An 18,359-nucleotide genomic window follows, 5' to 3' on the forward strand; every position below is an offset into this window, starting at 1 on the left:
GAGCAGAAACTTGATGACACCTCAGAACTGATTCAGAGTCTCCCTTTGTCTTCTTGTGTAGCTTTGACTCCATGCTTTGAACCGTGCAGGTTTCTATTTGTTTGTAGAGTATACTGACTGGATAACACAAAGTGAATGGCATTGACCAGGCCACACTGTGGTGCTGAGCCTAACACTAAAATACATTTTTAAACATCCAACAAGAAACAACCAGAATAACAATTAAAAACAAGCTAACTATATTAGCAAGGAAAAAAGTGGCCACAAAAAGGAGGGTTCAAAGTTTTTGGCCTGTAGCAGTCAGAAGGTTCTGGAGTTGGGTCTCTTTATATAACTTCACATCCAAATGGTTGGTGTCCCAGAAACCATGTGCAGAGCCACAATAGCTCAGTGCCAAGACAGCATGCACTCCCAAGTGTGGGGAACTGTGCTATCAATTCTTAAAATAAGGCAATGTCTACTCTACAAGCTAGGGGGTAATTCCCCTACTTGCATACACATACTCACATTAACCTGAAACTGGTGGATCCATAGGGCTTGGCTACACTTGCTAGTTACAGCGCATTAAAGGAGCCCCGGGCGCACTAGCTCACTACCCGTCCACACTGGCAAGGCACATAGAGCGCTCCGATTCCACCTCGGCAAGTAGAATAATGTTTGATGCGCCCCCGCTGGAGCACCCCAGAGTCAGTGTGAACGAGGTGTTGCATTACTGCGCTCTGATCAGCATCTGGAAACATCCCATAATCCCCTTAAGTCAAGTGGCCACTCTTGTCATTGTTTTGGATATGCCCTTTGAAAGCTCCGTTTGACAGCCGGCATGCTTATCTGCTCCAAGACAAAGCAACCATTACTGTGGAATGCTGGGGGGTGGGAGAGGGAGGTCTGCTGCTGTCTGAACTTACAAGACAGCATGCTGACACGCTGTCAGCCCCTAAAAAACCCACTTTCGCTCCCCTCACATACACACAACACACTCCCTGTCACACTCCACTCCACCCCACCCATTTGAAAAGCACGTTGCGGCCACTTGCATGCTGAGATAGCTACCACAATGCACTGCTCTCTGTGGCCATTGCAAGAGGTGCTAATATGACCATGCCAGTGTGCTGTCAGTGTGGACAGACTGCAGTGCTTTCCCTACTGCACTCTACGAAGGCTGGTTTAACTCAAAGCGCTCTTCATCTGCAAGTGTAGCCATGCCCATAGTCAGCACAGCCAAGTTGTGCCTCCACTGCTTGTACCCATGCTACTGTGGCTGCACAGCTATTTACACCTGTGCTAGCTTGAGGAGAGTTAGCACAAGTATATGTATACAAGCAGGGGGATCACACCCTTAGTTCATAGCGTAGAGAGAGCCTGTGATAGGGCGTCTGCTCCACACTGGCCCATTAGGGGTTAATAGAGCCCTAGGGAGGCTGTGCAGGAGACAGCCAATTAAGAGAGGGGTTGCAAGGAGCAGTCAATCAGGGTCAGGCTGGCCCATATAAGAAGGGCTGCAGAGCAGAGCAGCTTGGTTACTCCCTGGAGTTTGAGGAGGGAGGAAGGCTGGCTGCCTTGCAGGCTGAAGGCAGCAAGCACCCTGGACAGAGCAGTGCTGCGGGCAGAGACCCGGGGAGCTAAAGGCAGCTCCTGGCAGGCTGCAGGGATCTGCAGGCTGAGGCCCTGAGGCAAGGGCAAAGAGAGTGCTGGGGCCACAGGGAAGTGGCCCAGGGAAATCTACTGAAGAGTCAGAGGGAACGCAGCAAGTAGCGGCCATCTACAGGGTCCCTGGGCCAGGACCCAGAGTAGTGGGCGGGCCTAGATTTCACACATTCCCACTCGCCAGTGAGGAAATAGCCAGACACTGGGCTGCATTTGCTACTGAGGGAAGTGGCTGGACAGTGGACTGCAATTCCCCTGGAAGGGGGGAGGACCGAGTGTGGCACAGCTGAGTGCTGTGTCCTGAAGAGGACGCCGCGGTCCTTGGAGCAGATGTGACGACAGGTGAGACACCACCAGGAGTCAGCATACTGACCTGTGGAGCCGATCTGCAAGATGATCAGCAGGGGGTGCTAGCGTGGTGAGTCCCACCCCATCACAGAGCCTAAGATTACATTGTTCTTTTAAAAAAGCGACAAAGAGTCCTGTGGCACCTTATAGACTAACAGACATATTGGAGCATAAGCTTTCGTGGGTGAATACCCACTTCGTCAGACACATGAATAATGTTTAAATCATGTTGTTCCTTGAAGTAAATATTGACCTTGAGTTTACCTTGATCGATGTTTATCTCTTGGATCAATACATCTTGATGTTCACTTTAGTAGAAATTAAAGTCTATTTATGTCTACTTAATGTCATTTTACACAAGTGAGCTGAAACACAGGAAAGTTCAGTGAGTTCCCAAAGGCTAGTTATCTTCACTGACTTTTTAGATGGAATTATCTGTTGGCAATTTCCCAAAGGTATCACAAGATAAGTCAGTCTAGTTGTAAGGGTTTGAAGGAGCTAGCGGTTCTAGTAGCAGGACTTGCTTAGAGAAGGCATTCCATGTGTGGGGGGAGGCATGGAAGAAAGGGCAAAATGGCTTATGACAGAAGTGCACTATGACAGTTTGTTTCCTGTAAAACTCTCTCTACAAAGTCAGGCAATAAAAAGGACAAACACACAAAAGATATTTTGCCTTATCTCAGCTTGATAAGTAAGGCCTGATACACAAAACACAGGCAATCAGAGAGGAAACTAGGGTTCTATTATTCCCTACAGCCTACTCTCAAACCCACGCTAATGCCACGAGTGGTTGTTCATTAGGCATCTTTTTCTGTTCTGCTCTATTTTGGTTCTTATACTGTATCTACCATTATAATACCTTTGGAAGGTAATTTTCTTTAGTATATTTCAGCATGTGTACTGCATTCTTCAAAGCAAAGCAGCAGTTAGTTAATAAAAGCAATGAATACTGTCCATCCCTGCTGATGGAAAAATGTGCACATGGGTATTTTAATTTGTGAAAAGCATCTCTTACTGGAATCTAAATAGTGTCTTCACTTAATTGCTTTCTAAACTGTTTACTAAAATGTGCCTTGGTTCCGTGACATTAAGCTTGCAACTTCTTTCCTCCATTTCAAAATGCAAGGCAAGCTGCTTTCTCTGATCCTAGTATCCTTCTATATCTGCCCTCTTCCTACAGAACAATATTAACTCTGCTATTTTTATATTTGTTAAATATATTTTTTCCCCTTAGTGATGTTACTACCACTACCTGAGAAACCATGAGGGTCACACATTTATTTTCCAACCAGACTTGTAATTCTCCAGAGTTTTTAAGATGCTAATTCCTGTGCAGAGTAAGATGATTTGTTACACATCTTGGTATGTGCCTCTTACATGCACCAGCACAATGGTATCGTGTTCATACAGTGCCTTCGGAGACACATTCACTCTCTCTAAAACACTGGATAGGAAGAATATGAGAGGAGAACTACTACTGCAATCTGTTAGAGGAGAGAATGTGAGTAAATATATTCGGTCCCGAACCTGCATACACTTACACATGTTTAACTTTAGTAATGTGAGTAATCCCATTAATTTCAATGGGACTGCTTGCAGTAGAAAGTTAATCACCCGTATAAGTGTTTGCAGAATTGGTACCTTAGACTGTAATACCACTATTTATGTAATAGAATTCTCTCCTCATTTTAGAAGGGTGTCCACTCCACAAAAACACTCCCACTCCCCACCCAGGTTCTCTCTAGAGAAGCAAAAATCCAAGTACAAGTTTCCTCCTCTCTAATTCCTCCTGCCGTTCTATAGTTATGTTTTGCTTTCTATGCTTACTTTCAAAAGTTGTCGTTTATAAATGCAATGGTGCTGTTTTTCTTGAGTGATCCAAATCTCCCTGAAAGCCATTTTACTGAGTGCCAAAATAGATCCACACAAACATAACAGAAAAAGATCCTCCTATAACCGGGCTCCCCTGGCACTTTAACCATCTGGATTCAAAGTGCAACAACACAAGTTAGACAGTAAGGGTGTTATCATTTCAGACACTTGCCCTTGCTCCAATCCAAGGAGCATAAACAAAGACAAGGAGAAAGAAGTTGCCAGCGGCTCAAATGGAGGTCCCATATGAGCCACCAAAACAGTATTAAAAACCCACAAAGGAACCGTCTCTTTAACCAGTGGGTGGAGTTGAGTGACTCCTTTCAAGAACCTCATTTCCACTGAGTTTGAAAACACTGACTTCCCACGGATAGGTGGATGAAATGCCAAAATCACTGCCAGGTGGACTTGCAATGAACTAAGTGCAAGACTAGAAGACTGAAGGTGTAACAGGTACTCCAAGATGTCCTGGATACAAGCCAGTGTTGGCTGAACTCCCCGGGCTAATAACCATACTGAGAGCAGCTTCTAGTTGGCCGAGTAGGGCACCCTGGTTGAGGGCTTCCAACTATTAAGCAAGAGCTGCCAGATTGCCACCAAACATCGTTCCTTTTCCTCATCTAATCATGCAGCACCCACAAAGAGATGCAGAGAGATGAGTGTTGGATGCAAAACTTGACTGTAATGCTGAGTCAGGAGGTCAGGATGAAGAGGCAGGAATATCGGAGGCTGAAACGATAATATGAGGAGGTTGGAGAATCAGCATTGTTTTGGCCACGCTGGAGCAATAAGAATGAGCTTGGCATGGTCCAATTTCAGCTTGAAAATGACCTGTGGGATGTCCGGAATTAGAGGAAAGGCACATAGGAGTGCCAATTCCCAGCTCAGGTGAAAAGCATTGGTCAAGGAGTCCAGACTGAGGCGACTTCAGGAACAGAATAGATGTCATTTCTTGTTTGGCACAAGAGAAAACAAGTTGATCGTCAGGATACCCCACAGACAGACTGCAGGATGATGGGCTTCAGAGACAGCTTGTGAATCAACGAGAAATTCCTGCTGAGGTTATTCACCAATTGATTCTGGAACCCAGGTAAGTGATCAGCCATGGGGGATGTTTTGCCAGATGAAAAATGCCAGACACTGATTGCCTCCTGACAAAGCATTTTGGAATGTGCTCCCCTCACCTGTTCACATAATACATCATGGTGGTATTGCCAGAGAGTATGAGAAATGCTGCACCCTTGATATGAACCTGACAGGTCTGACAGGCATTGTAGATGGGATGAAGCTCTAGAACATTAATATACAGAGAAGCTTCTCACTCTGACCACAGATCTTGAACTTTCAATGAGTCCAAATGTGCTCCCCAAACTATTAAGGAGGCATCGGGTGATTACAGTCCTGGTCAATGGTGGCCAAGTGAGAGGAACACCCTGGCACACCGTGTCAAGAATTGTCCACCACTGTAGAAACCCAGGATTGGTGGGAGGAGTCAGATCAGAGTACCCAAGGGATAGCGATTTGGACGATAGATCAACTTCAGAGACATCTGAAGAAGACACAGGTGCAGCCTGGCATATTGGACTACCTGGGTAAATATGGTCATACGGCCTAGCAACCTCAGGCATACTTGACCTGTGGTTGAGGGTTGAGACTGCAGCTTAAGACATACATGGTAGATCACCTGGAACTGCTCAGTCAGTAGAAATGCTCCTGACCTTGTCGAGTCTATCTGGGCCCCAATGAACTTGATTCTTCGAGTTGGAAGCAATACTGCCTTTCTGCTGTTTAGGATCAGACCTAGATGATTGAGTAGGCATAGCGTGAAGTGAACATAAGAGAGGACTTCTTTGCTGGACTTGCCCCTCAGTAACCAATCATTCAGATACAGGAAGGTATGAATTCCCTTCTTCCTGAGATATGCTGTTACCACAATCACACACTTGATGAAAAGCAGAGAAACGGAAGAGATGCTGAAAGGCAGCAGGATGTACTGGTAGGGCAGCCTGCCACGATGAATCTGAGAAACTTCCTGTGGCTCAGTGGAAATGAGTGTCCTGCAGGTCCAGGGCTGAAAACCAGTCATTGTGATTCAAGGCCAGGAGGCTAGTTATTACAGTGACCATACGGAATCTCATATATCTGATGTATTTGTTGAGATCACGGAGGTTGATGATAGTTTTCATCCCTCCCTTGGACTTGGGGACCAGGAAATACTGGGAGTAGAACCCCTGCCCTCAATGTTGCAGGGGGACCACTTCTGTGCCCCCTAAAACCAGTAAATAATGAACCTGCTCAAGGAGCAGTATCTCATAAGAGGGGGTCCCTGAAAAGGGACTGGGTAGGGAGGTGAAGAAGAGGGATGGAGAGGAACTTTATGGCATAACCTGATCTGAAGGTGCTTAGGACCCAGTTGACCATTGTAACCGAGTCCCAAACACTATGAAAAGCAGGCCAGCCTGTCCCTGCATGGAGGGCGGGGAGGGAACGGGACAGAGAGGGAGAGGTTACCACTGGATCACTGTCCTTGACACAAGCCAGAATGGGCACTTGTTAGATGCTGCAGAGGGGGAGGGGGCAGCTGGTTAACCAACAACCAGGCAGCCTTCTTCTTTGGGATCTATGACTCTTTCTGGAGTAGACCTGCTGCAGCAACATTACAAGCGGTATTGCTGCTCCTGATTCCCAGGAGGCCACTGGGCATTCAGGTGAGGCTCTGATGCTGGTAGGCACCGGGCCAAAAGCCCTCTCCCAACTGCGGGACAGATGCCAATCTCAGTACCAACAGTGATCCGAGGGCGATCTCTGGCACCTATCTGACGAGGATGGGGAGGATGACCTCAACCTGGATCTTGAGGAAGCCCAGAGGTGTTGTGGTAACAATGCGGGAGCCTGCCCCGAAGGGGAAAACCACCAATCAGAATAATCTAAATCCCAATAAGGAGACAGCATTGGTGCCAAAGGCGAATGGGGAATCGGCACCAGATGCACCGAATGTGAGACACTCCATACAATACCAGGAGAGGCACTGGCAACCAGGCCGGTACCGACGTCGATGATGGGATTTGCCACCAAGACAATGACGTTGCCAAAGGATGCACCAGTGTTGAGGGAGCCTTTGGTCCAGAGCCTAGCCTCGACTCCATAGTCTGCGGCCATGTGAGCTGCGGTGTTGATGGACCCAGCAGCTCTTTGACACGGCCAGAAGGTGCCAAGGGCAGAACAGAGGACAAGCTGGTAGAAGCCATAGCACCAGAGAACTCCTGAACCAGTGGAGGTCTGGAATCGAGAGGCAAAGCAGGTATGATGTCACCTGGTATGCTGCTGGCATGGAGATGGTCAGTAATGTTGCCATGTTGTTGGTACTGGACTCAACAGATGCCCCATGACCAGAACTGGAGTCGACGGGACAGGACCTTGCTGTTCTCAGCATGGTACCGGTTAGCAGTTGGACAGACCTGCTCCATCCCACCTGCCAGAGTGAGTACAGCACTGGTCAGCATTCCTCCTAGAAGGAGTTGTTCCCCTGAGACCGGTAATGATCCCAACTCATTTTATGGGACCTCTTCCTTGCTGCACCAGAGGAGGGTAAACTACCTTTTCCTCTTGAGAGAAACACTAAAGCCCAAGCGTGGGGTGGCATCGCTTGTCACATCCGAAGGCGGCTGCTGATCAGATGAAGGTCTTGGTGCCAAAGGAGGCCTCCTGGCCTGCTTCAAAAGGTGCTGCTTCAACCACAAGTCTCTTGCCACCTGAGTCCTCTTTGTGAACGACTTGCAGATGGAGCACCTCTCTCTGTGTTCCTCACCAAGAAACAACAAGCACCTTGAGTGTGGGGAGTCACAGCTGGGGATGGCCCCGCTACATAATGGACAATGCTTAAACCCTTGTTAGGATATCAAACGGCGTTAGCCAACTAATCTACTAACAATAAACTAATACTTAAACTAAGCCTATACAAGAAAAGTTCTCAGAAAACTGAAAGCAAAAGTGTGAGGTGAAAACAATACACAGAGCTCCAACTCTAGCCATGGGCAGTGACAAGAAACTGAGGGTGTCAGGGTAGCTCCACCTTTATATGGCATGAGGAGGGGCTATGGCCACAGAACATTAGTGCCGCCCCTACGGATACTGCTAGGCTAAGTTCTCTGGTTCCAGTATGCGAGGCGCACACACCAGCATAGAATACACAGCTGCATCTACTCGAACAAGAATTAAACTTTCCCCAAAACATTTCTCTGTGCCAAAAGACCATGCATGGACAATTACTGGAGGCTACTACTTTGAGAATGTTAGAGAAGTTGAGGTAGGAAAAAAATATCAAACTTATAGTGAAAATATGTTTATTATCTCAGCTATAGTGTTACTCCTGTGATTACATAATTTATAATAAGAACCATTATAGCCAGGTCCCCACTGTAAATAAGCACTTGTTCTCAATGGATTTTATTTAGTAAAATAAAGTTTGACTGACATAATAAAATAACAGCATATTCTTGTTCTTACCATACAGGCTGTACTCCAGATATCAGCAGGTGTACTGTAACCTGCTCCTATTAAAACCTCTATGGATCTATACTGTCTTGTCTGGATGTCTTCAGTGAAGTGTTTATGCTAAAATGGAAAGAATGGCATTAATGAAAAAAAAAACTAACAATAAAAAGGTTTGTTCTCAACAATGAAGGCTAAATACTTAAAATAAGATTTTTATACTTACCACCCAGCAAGCATTTCCCAGATCAGCAATTTTAACTCTAATTTTATCTGCATTTCTTGGATCCAGGGGATTCACCAATAAGTCCGCAGCACGGGTTTTTGCTAGTACAAACAAGAAGTAGAACAGTTAGTACCCACGGCATGTTTTTTATTGTCTTTAAACAATATTGGTTTGACACTTCATCCAGTTTCTTAAAAACTTGGAGGCATCAAAATCATTAGCTGACAGTTATAAGAATTTAAAGTGAGACTCAGGTTTCCTTACCTTACCTTAGATTATTAAAACGTCTTACAGCCTGCATAATTTTGGAAGTTGAAAATTCACCCATTCCCATCCTGTACCACCAGTGAAACATTTTACTTATGATTTTAATCTTTCCCTAATATTTCACTCAAGATAGAAGATATCTAATATGTAACAGATACTTTATTAAGATACTGCTAACTTAAGCGTCCATTCACAAGTACAACTCTCTTTCCACAATAATAGTTTTGCTTTTTGCAGATTAAAAAAATAGTTTGCTTTGGAAGATGTAAAATTTACAAGAAAGATTCTCATACAGATTATAAATGGCTAGGTTCTATGTGCTAAGAACAAAATTATTAACTCTGTGGTCTATCAGTAGCTCAGATGTACTAGCATGTGGGGATTAGAGTTCGGAATTCATGTTTGGTGTTGCATTCTGGACCAACAAGAACTGAGATTCCTGTGAAGGAATTCTGCTTAGCCTTGGAAGGAACTGAGGAAAAAGTGCCTCACATCTTTGCAGTCAATCATTTGTTCAAATCATTAGCACTAGCAGGTTCCAGCAGGAGCCTCAAGCCGCCCTCCTGAGAAGACAGTCAGCACCCAGATTTTTGAGGGTGAGAAGGTAAAGACAATTACAGGAATCTTCTTTGAGAGGGAAAAATGACAAATTATAACTTGTAACTGTCATGGAAAAAATCATCAATCAAAATGTGTATATGGTTCTTCTTCGAGTGCTTGCTCATATCCATTCCATTAGGTGTGTGCGCGCCGCGTGCACGATCGTCGGAAGATTTTCTACCCTAGCAACACCGGCGGGTCGGCTGTGGAGCCCCCTAGAGTGGCGCCTTCATGGCGCTGAATATATACCCCAGCCGACCCGGCGCCCCCTCAGTTCCTTCTTACCGCCCCTGACGGTCGTTGGAACTGTGGAGCGCTGCTTAGCTGTTCTCCACTCTCCCTAGCTTTGTTGGTTATTAGCAGTTATAGTTATAGTGTTTATAGTTAAATAGTTAAATAGTTTTTAAAAAAGTTGTTATAGTTGTTCTAAGTAGCTCAGGGGATTAAGGGGGTCGTCTCCCCCTTTCTTCCCCGGCCGCGGGGCCGGGCTCATGCCCAACGCTCCCGGCTTCAAGCAGTGCGCCTCCTGCGCGAAGCCTATGCCCACGAGCGACCCGCACGACTCCTGTCTGAAGTGCCTGGGAGAGTCCCACCAAACAGATAAGTGCAAGATCTGTAAGGCCTTCAGACCAAGGACCAAGAAGGAGCGGGACTTTCGGCTCAGGCAACTCCTGATGGAGGCGGCACTTAGCCCGGACACTCCCTCTACGGGCCAGACCCCGGCGCCTAGCACCTCGGTGCGCAGTGCACCGGCAGCACCGGCTTTGACGACCACGCGAGTGGCGTCAGACAAGCCTCCCCGGCACCGGACCTCGTCGGCACCGCAAGCAGTGCCTCGGCGCCGATCATTATCCCCGGGGCATAAAAAAGCCCATAAAACGGGGACGTCCGTGCCGAAGACGCCAGCTCCCCCAGTGCCGGGGGTAGAGCCGCGTCCGCCGGTGGAGCAAAGGAAACAGGTGCCTCCAGCACCGTCGACTCCGGCACCGAAGCCGTTGAGTCCGGTGCAGATAGCGTCTCCACCGAGGCCGGCGGTGATACAGTGCCTACCGTCGACTCCAGAGACCTTCGCGGCGGCGAGAGACTTAATAGCTCTCACGGAGCCGGCACCGCCTCAACCACCGGCACCGACTGCACCGCTGACTCGCCCGGTCCAGTCGAGGGGGAAACCGGCCTTGATGCGCCCTCCACAAGGACTGGAACCTCGGCACCGCTCCAGGTCCCGAAGCAGGTCCCCACGCCGCTCGCAGTCCCGGCACCGAATATCATCTCGGCACCGGTCGTACTCGCGGCCAAGATCTTCTTCGCGGCACCGCTCTACGTCTCGGCACCGATCAACGTCGAGACGTAGCTCTCGGCACCGCTACGGTCGACGCTCGACGTCGAGAGGCCGCTCCCGGCACCGGGCATACTCCAGGTCCTCGTCGAGGTCCAGATCCGACTCCCGGCACTGACGAGGTCATCGGCACCGGTCGCGGTCCCGGCACCGATCGCCGGCACCGCGTGGAGATAGAACATCCCCGGACCGGCACCGTGCGGCACCGCATCCCACGGGATTCGTCTCGACGCACTCGGCACCGCCATGGCCATCGAGATCGGTGTCCCGCTCCTCTGAGGAAGTATCGAGATCGGCATACCCCCCTCAGGGTCAAGCCGAGGAGCAGGACATAGGCCATTGGCAGGAGGTAGCAGAGGACCCTGCTCATGGCCCATCTCACTGGTCGTTCTGGACCCCGTGGGCGTACCATCAGGCGCAAGGGGCTCCAATTACGTCGACCTCTCGCTCCGGTCACTCCGTCAGAGGGGCCCCGGAGTCCACCATCTCTCGGCCTCCGCCAGGGGGCATGGAGGCCTCTGGGTCCGCACCACCTGACACCCTGGACCCAGGCACAGGTGATGCTCCAGCCCAGGAACAGGGAGACCAGGACCAGCCCTTGGATCCTGTTCCACCGCAGGCATCTTCCTCTTCTTCTCCCGATGAGGCAGTGGCGGGCACATCGTGCACAGGCCCGCCTCCAATAGATCTTCGGGCTCACCAGGATCTTCTGCGCAGGATGGCCCGTAATATGGACCTGCAGGCGGAGGAGATAGTGGAGGTTCACGACCCGATCGTGAATATCCTTGGAGCGGATGCCCCATCGAGGGTAGCGTTACCCCTGATCCGCACGATTCAAATGAATGCGGATACGATATGGCAGACTCCTGCCTCTATCCCACCCACAGCGAGAGGGGTGGAAAGAAAATACTTTGTCCCGTCTAAGGACTATGGGTACTTGTATACCCACCCCCAACCGTGTTCACTGGTGGTGGAATCAGTGAACGCACGAGAGCGCCACGGCCAGCAGGCTGCAGCGCCTAAATCAAAAGAGGCTAAGCGGCTCGATTTGTTTGGCCGTAAGGTTTACTCAGCCGGAGGGCTACAACTTAGAGCAGCGAACCAGCAGGCGCTGCTGAGCCGCTACAGTTTCAACTCCTGGAACTCTATGGGGAAGTTTAAGGAGCTGATTCCCCAAGAGTCCAGGGAAGAGTTTGGAGCCATGGTAGAGGAGGGCAAGAAGGTGGCTCGGACCTCCTTGCAGGCCTCCTTGGACATAGCAGACTCAGCTGCGAGGACCCTGGCTTCGGGTATCGCTATGCGTAGGATCTCCTGGCTTCAGGTCTCGGGTTTGCCTCCGGAGCTGCAGCAAACCCTACAGGATCTCCCCTTTGAGGGACACGGATTGTTCTCAGACAAAACGGACTCTCGCCTGCAGAGCCTAAAGGACTCGAGAACAATCATGCGCTCCCTGGGGATGCATGTTGTGGGCCCTCAGCGCAGGCCATTTAGGCCGCAGCCTCAGCGCTTCTACCCCCCCCCACCTCGTCAGAGACAGGACTCGGCCAGGAGGCGAGGGCGAGGTGGTAGAAGAAGGTGGACCGGCCCTCAACCCGGCCAAAACCAGGGGCCACCTAGACCACCTTCAGGCCCCAGGCAGAACTTTTGAAGGTGCGGTCGAGGACGGCGCCCCAGTCATCCCCCAGGATCCAACCCCCTCCTTTCGGGATCGCCTCTCCCACTTCCACCGTGCTTGGTCCCTTATAACTTCGGACCGTTGGGTCCTCCGCACGGTGGAGAGGGGATACGCTATCCAATTTTCTTCTATCCCCCCCTCCCACCCCCCTTCCCCGTCCCTCTTCAGGGACCCTTCTCACGAGCAACTTCTTATTCAGGAGGTTTCTACGCTCCTGGCCATGGGGGCCATAGAGGAGGTTCCAGTAGAGTTAAGGGGCAGGGGATTTTATTCCCGTTACTTCCTGATCCCCAAGTCCAAAGGAGGTCTGCGGCCCATCTTGGACTTGCGCGGACTCAACAAATTCGTAGTAAAGTTGAAGTTCCGCATGGTCTCTTTGGGGGCCATTATCCCTTCCCTCGATCCTGGAGACTGGTTCGCCGCCCTCGACATGAAAGACGCATACTTTCACATCTCAATTTACCCACCTCACAGACGCTTCCTGCGATTCGTGGTAAACATGGTGCACTACCAATTTGCAGTCCTTCCCTTCGGCCTATCCTCGGCCCCAAGAGTGTTCACGAAATGTATGGCTGTCGTGGCAGCGTACCTTCGTCGGCAAGGGATACAGGTGTTCCCGTACCTAGACGACTGGCTGGTACGCGGTCGCACCAAGGAGCAAGTTCAAGCTCACGTCCACATAATAGTGCACACATTCAACGAGTTGGGCATCCTACTCAACAAGGACAAATCCACTCTAGAACCTACCCAGAGAATAGAATTCATAGGCGCAGTTCTAGACTCCAGACGTGCACAAGCCATCCTGCCAGACAACCGATTTGGCACCATCATGAGCCTCATTCAAGGGCTCCAGGCGTTCCCAACTACCACGGTGAGGTCGTGCCTTACCCTGCTGGGCCACATGGCTTCCTGCACGTACGTAACCAGGTATGCCAGACTTCGGCTTCGCCCACTTCAAACCTGGGTGTCTTCAATATACCGTCCACATCGGGACAGCCTGAACATGGTGGTCACGGTCCCGATCTCGGTCCTGACCTCCCTCACCTGGTGGCTAGATCACAATGTGGTCTGCGAGGGGATACCATTTCACGCCCCACAACCCTCTCTGCACCTGGTCACAGACGCTTCATCTCTGGGTTGGGGCGCCCATCTCAACGAACACCATACCCAGGGCCTGTGGACTGCATCCCAGCTAGCCCTGCACATCAATGTTCGGGAACTGATGGCGGTACGACTGGCGTGCCAGGCATTTCTCAACCTCCTACGTGGCCGATGTGTGTTAGTTCTCATCGACAACACCACGGCCATGTTTTACATCAACAAGCAAGGAGGAGCACGTTCGTCAATCCTATGCCAAGAGGCCATTCGCCTGTGGGACTTCTGCATCGCCCACTCAATCCACCTCACGGCATCGTTCCTCCCTGGAGTCCAGAACACTCTAGCGGACCGACTCAGCAGGTCCTTCCAGACGCACGAGTGGTCTATCCGTCCGGACATCATACATTCCATCTTCCAGAGGTGGGGGTTTCCCCAGATAGACCTGTTTGCATCCCGAGACAACAGGAAGTGCCACGTGTTCTGCTCCCTACAAGGTCGAGCTCCGGGCTCCCTCTCGGATGCGTTTCTCCTTCCCTGGAAAGACCACCTGTTTTACGCCTTCCCTCCGTTTCCTCTGGTCCACAAGGTACTGCTCAAATTGCGCAGAGACCAGGCACAGGTAATTCTGGTCGCTCCAGCGTGGCCGAGACAACATTGGTACACCACACTGTTGGAACTCTCGGTTCAGACACCGATCCCGCTTCCGTTGTATCCGGATCTCATCACGCAGGACCACGGCCGGCTGCGTCACCCCGACCTGCAATCACTCCACCTCACGGCGTGGCTGCTCCATGGTTCACCCAGGCAGAGCAGCAATGCTCGCACTCTGTCCAACAGATTCTGCTGAGCAGTAGGAAGCCCTCAACACGCACCACGTACCTGGCCAAGTGGAAGCGGTTCTCCTGTTGGTGCGAACAACGAGCCACGTCCCCGTTGCAGGCACCCATTCCTCTCATTTTGGAGTATCTCCTCTCCCTAAAACATCAGGGGTTGGCGATATCTTCAATTAGGGTTCACCTGGCCGCTATATCGGCCTTTCACCCAGGGGAACTCGCGTCCTCGGTATTCTCTAACCCGATGGTCGTTAGGTTCCTCAAGGGCTTAGACCGGATGTACCCACAACAACGTCAGCCCGTCCCGACGTGGGACCTCAACCTGGTTCTCTCCAAGCTCACAGGTCCTCCATTCGAGCCACTGGCCACCTGTTCACTTCTGTACCTATCCTGGAAGACAGCCTTCCTCGTAGCCATCACCTCAGCAAGGCGCGTTTCTGAACTCAGGGCGCTGACATCCGAGCCCCCTTATACAGTTTTCCATAAGGATAAAGTGCAGCTTCGTCCACATCCTGCCTTTCTCCCTAAGGTGGTTTCTCCTTTTCACATCAACCAGGACATCTTTCTCCCGGTCTTTCATCCCAAACCACATGCCACTCGCCAGGATCAACGCTTGCATTCCCTGGACGTACGAAGGGCCCTGGCCTTCTATATTGACCGCACAAAGCACTTTAGAAAGACGACGCAGCTCTTCGTTGCAGTGGCCGACCGAATGAAAGGCTCACCGGTCTCCTCACAGCGCCTATCCTCCTGGATTACGTCTTGCATCCGGACTTGCTATGACCTGGCAGGTGTCTCAGCACCGCACCTCACCGCTCACTCCACGAGGGCCCAAGCCTCCTCGACTGCTTTCCTGGCACATGTTCCGATACAGGACATTTGTAGAGCGGCGGTTTGGTCATCAGTCCACACGTTTACAGCTCACTATGCACTAGTGCAGCAGTCCAGGGACGATGCTGCCTTCGGATCAGCGGTTTTGCACACGGCAATGTCTCACTCCGACCCCACCACCTAAGTTGGGCTTGGGAGTCACCTAATGGAATGGATATGAGCAAGCACTCGAAGAAGAAAAGACGGTTACTCACCGTTGTAACTGTTGTTCTTCGAGATGTGTTGCTCATATCCATTCCAAACCCGCCCCCCGTCCCCACTGTCGGAGTAGCCGGCAAGAAGGAACTGAGGGGGCGCCGGGTCGGCTGGGGTATATATTCAGCGCCATGAAGGCGCCACTCTAGGGGGCTCCACAGCCGACCCGCCGGTGTTGCTAGGGTAGAAAATCTTCCGACGATCGTGCACGCGGCGCGCACACACCTAATGGAATGGATATGAGCAACACATCTCGAAGAACAACAGTTACAACGGTGAGTAACCGTCTTTTTTCATCTACTGCAAACAAATTACAACCCTGCAGGGGTCAGGAAGTGATTCCCCTCTCCCCCCATGTATTCTGTAAGGGTGGTGGTTTTGGGTTTTTTTTAAATCTCCCTCCTCTGAACCATCAGGGATGGCCACACCTGGAGATGGGATATTGGACAGGGAGGGCCAGAGCTCTGAGCATTCTCTCTTTCAGGCTGGCTGGCTCTTGTTTACATGCTCAGGGTCTAACTGATCGCCATATATGAATACTTAAGTAACTGACTGAAGAGATCTGTGAGCTAGCCATTAGCGATTATCTTTGAGAACTTGTAGAGGATGGGACAGATCCTTGAGGACTGGAAAAGGGCAAATACAGTACCTAGCTATAAAAGGGGGAATAGGGACAACTCAGGGAATTTTAGACCAGTCAGCTTAACTTCAATATCCGGAAAGATAATGGAGAAAATAATCAATTTGTAACACCTAAAAGACAATAAGGTGATACGTAACAGTCAACATGGATTTGTCAAGAACAAATCATGTCAAATGAACCTAATATCCTTCTTGGAAAGGGTGACAAGCCTTGTGGATGGGGGGAAGCAGTAGATATGATGTATCTCAATTTTAGTAAGGTTTGTGATACTGTATCACATGACCTCATAAACTAACGAGAGCAATATAGCCTAGAAGAAGCTACTATAAGTTGGGTGCACAACTGGCTGTAAAAGCATACCAGGAGATTAGTTATCAGTGGTTCACAATCAAGCTGATAGGGCATAGCAAGTGGGGTCCTGCAGGGATATATCCTGAGTCCAGTTCTATTCAATATCTTCATAAATGATTTGGATAATGGCATAGAGTACACTTATAAAGTTTGTGGATGATACCCAACTGGGAGGGGCTGGAAGCATTTTGGAGGATGGAATTAGAATTCAAAATGATCTTGACAAACTGGAGAAATGGTCTAGAATAAATAGGATGAAATTCAATAAGGGCAAATGCAAATTATTATACTTAGGAAGGAATAATCAACTGCATAAATACAAAATGGGAAATGACTGCCTAGGAAGGAGTATTCCAAAAAGGGACCTGGGGATTATAGCTGATCACAAACTAAATATGAGTCAACAATGTAAGACATTCGCAAAAAAAGGAAACATTATTTGGGAATATATTAACAGGAGTTTTGCCAGCAAGACACCAGAAGTAAATCTTCCACTCTACTCAGCACTGATAAGGCCTCATTCGGAAAGATGTGGACAAACTGGTGAAAGTCCAGAAGACAGCAATTAAAATGATTAAAGGTCAGAAAACATGACCTATGAGGAAAGACTGGAAAAATTGGGTTTGTGTAGTCTGGAGAAGAGAAGACGGGGGTGGGGGTTGGGAGTGGGGGGGGGGTATGATAAGTCTTCAAATATTTACAAGGTTTTTATAATGATACAGGTGATACAGATACAGACAGATATCATCTTCCTTTCCAAATGCAAGCAGATGGACATCATACTAAAAGGACTAAAGGTAAAAAATCCATTACAATCTACATATCACACAGACTATGCTGAGAGACTGTGTCACACACTCTCAAAGAAACTGCAAAACCACCTGATCAGCATCCTCTACAGCAAACAGGGAAAGATTAAGAATGAGCTCTCAGAACTGGATACTCTCATAAGAAACCAACCTTCCACACAAACTTCCTCATGGATAGACTTTACAAAAACTAGACAAGCCATTTACAAGACAAACTTTGCCTCTTTACAAAGGAGAAAGGACACTAAACTATCTAAACTGCTACATGCCACAAGCAGCCACAACAGTAGTTCCCTTAACCCACCCAGCAATATTGTTAATCTTTCCAGCTATACTCTTAGCCCAGCAGAAGAGTCTGTCCTATCTCGGGGCCTCTCCTTTTGTCCCTCCAGACCCATTAATATGATACAATTCTGCGGTGACCTAGAATCCTACTTTCGACGTCTCCAACTCAAAGAATATTTCCAACATACCTCTGAACAGCATACTAACCCACAGAATCCCCCCTACCAGCACTACAAAAAAAAGGATTCTGCGTGGACTCCTCCGGACGGTCGAAACAACAGACTGGATTTCTACATAGATTGCTTCCGTCAACGTGCAAAGGCTGAAATTGTGGAAAAGCAACATCACTTGCCACATAACCTCAGCCATGCTGAACACAACGCCATCTACAGCCTCAGAAACAACCCTGACATCATAATCAAAAAGGCTGACAAAGGAGGTGCTGTCGTCATCATGAATAAATTGGAATATGACCAAGAGGCTGCTAGACAGCTCTCTAACACCACATTCTACAGGCCATTATCCTCTGATCCCACTGAGGATTACCTAAAGAAACTACACCATCTGCTAAAAAAACTCCCTGACAAAGCACAGGAACAAATCTGTACAGACACATGCCTAGAACCCCGACAGGGGTATTCTATTTACTATCCAAGATCCATAAACCTGGAAATCCTGGATGCCCCATCATCTCAGGCATTGGCACCCTAACATCAGGCTTGTCTGGTTATGTGGACTCTCTCCTCAGACCCTACACTACCAGCACTCCCAGCTATCTTCAAGACACCACTGACG

General features: G+C 49.3%; 1 protein-coding gene across 8 annotated transcripts in view; it reads right to left on the bottom strand.

Annotated features, from left to right (window-relative positions):
• The window catches only part of SRPK2 (SRSF protein kinase 2), a 278,856-nt gene that overhangs the window by 25,408 nt on the left and 235,089 nt on the right, over nucleotides 1-18,359 (bottom strand). For all 8 annotated transcript variants that reach the window (XM_054018147.1, XM_054018167.1, XM_054018156.1 and 5 more), the window contains 2 exons: nucleotides 8,582-8,682; nucleotides 8,371-8,478 (listed from right to left, as the gene is read on the bottom strand). In XM_054018147.1, the coding sequence (XP_053874122.1) occupies nucleotides 8,371-8,478; nucleotides 8,582-8,682 (209 nt within the window). The remainder of the gene's footprint in view (nucleotides 1-8,370; nucleotides 8,479-8,581; nucleotides 8,683-18,359) is intronic.

Source organism: Malaclemys terrapin, chromosome 1 (genome assembly GCF_027887155.1).
Source record: "Malaclemys terrapin pileata isolate rMalTer1 chromosome 1, rMalTer1.hap1, whole genome shotgun sequence".
NCBI classification, from domain to species: Eukaryota; Metazoa; Chordata; order Testudines; family Emydidae; genus Malaclemys; species Malaclemys terrapin.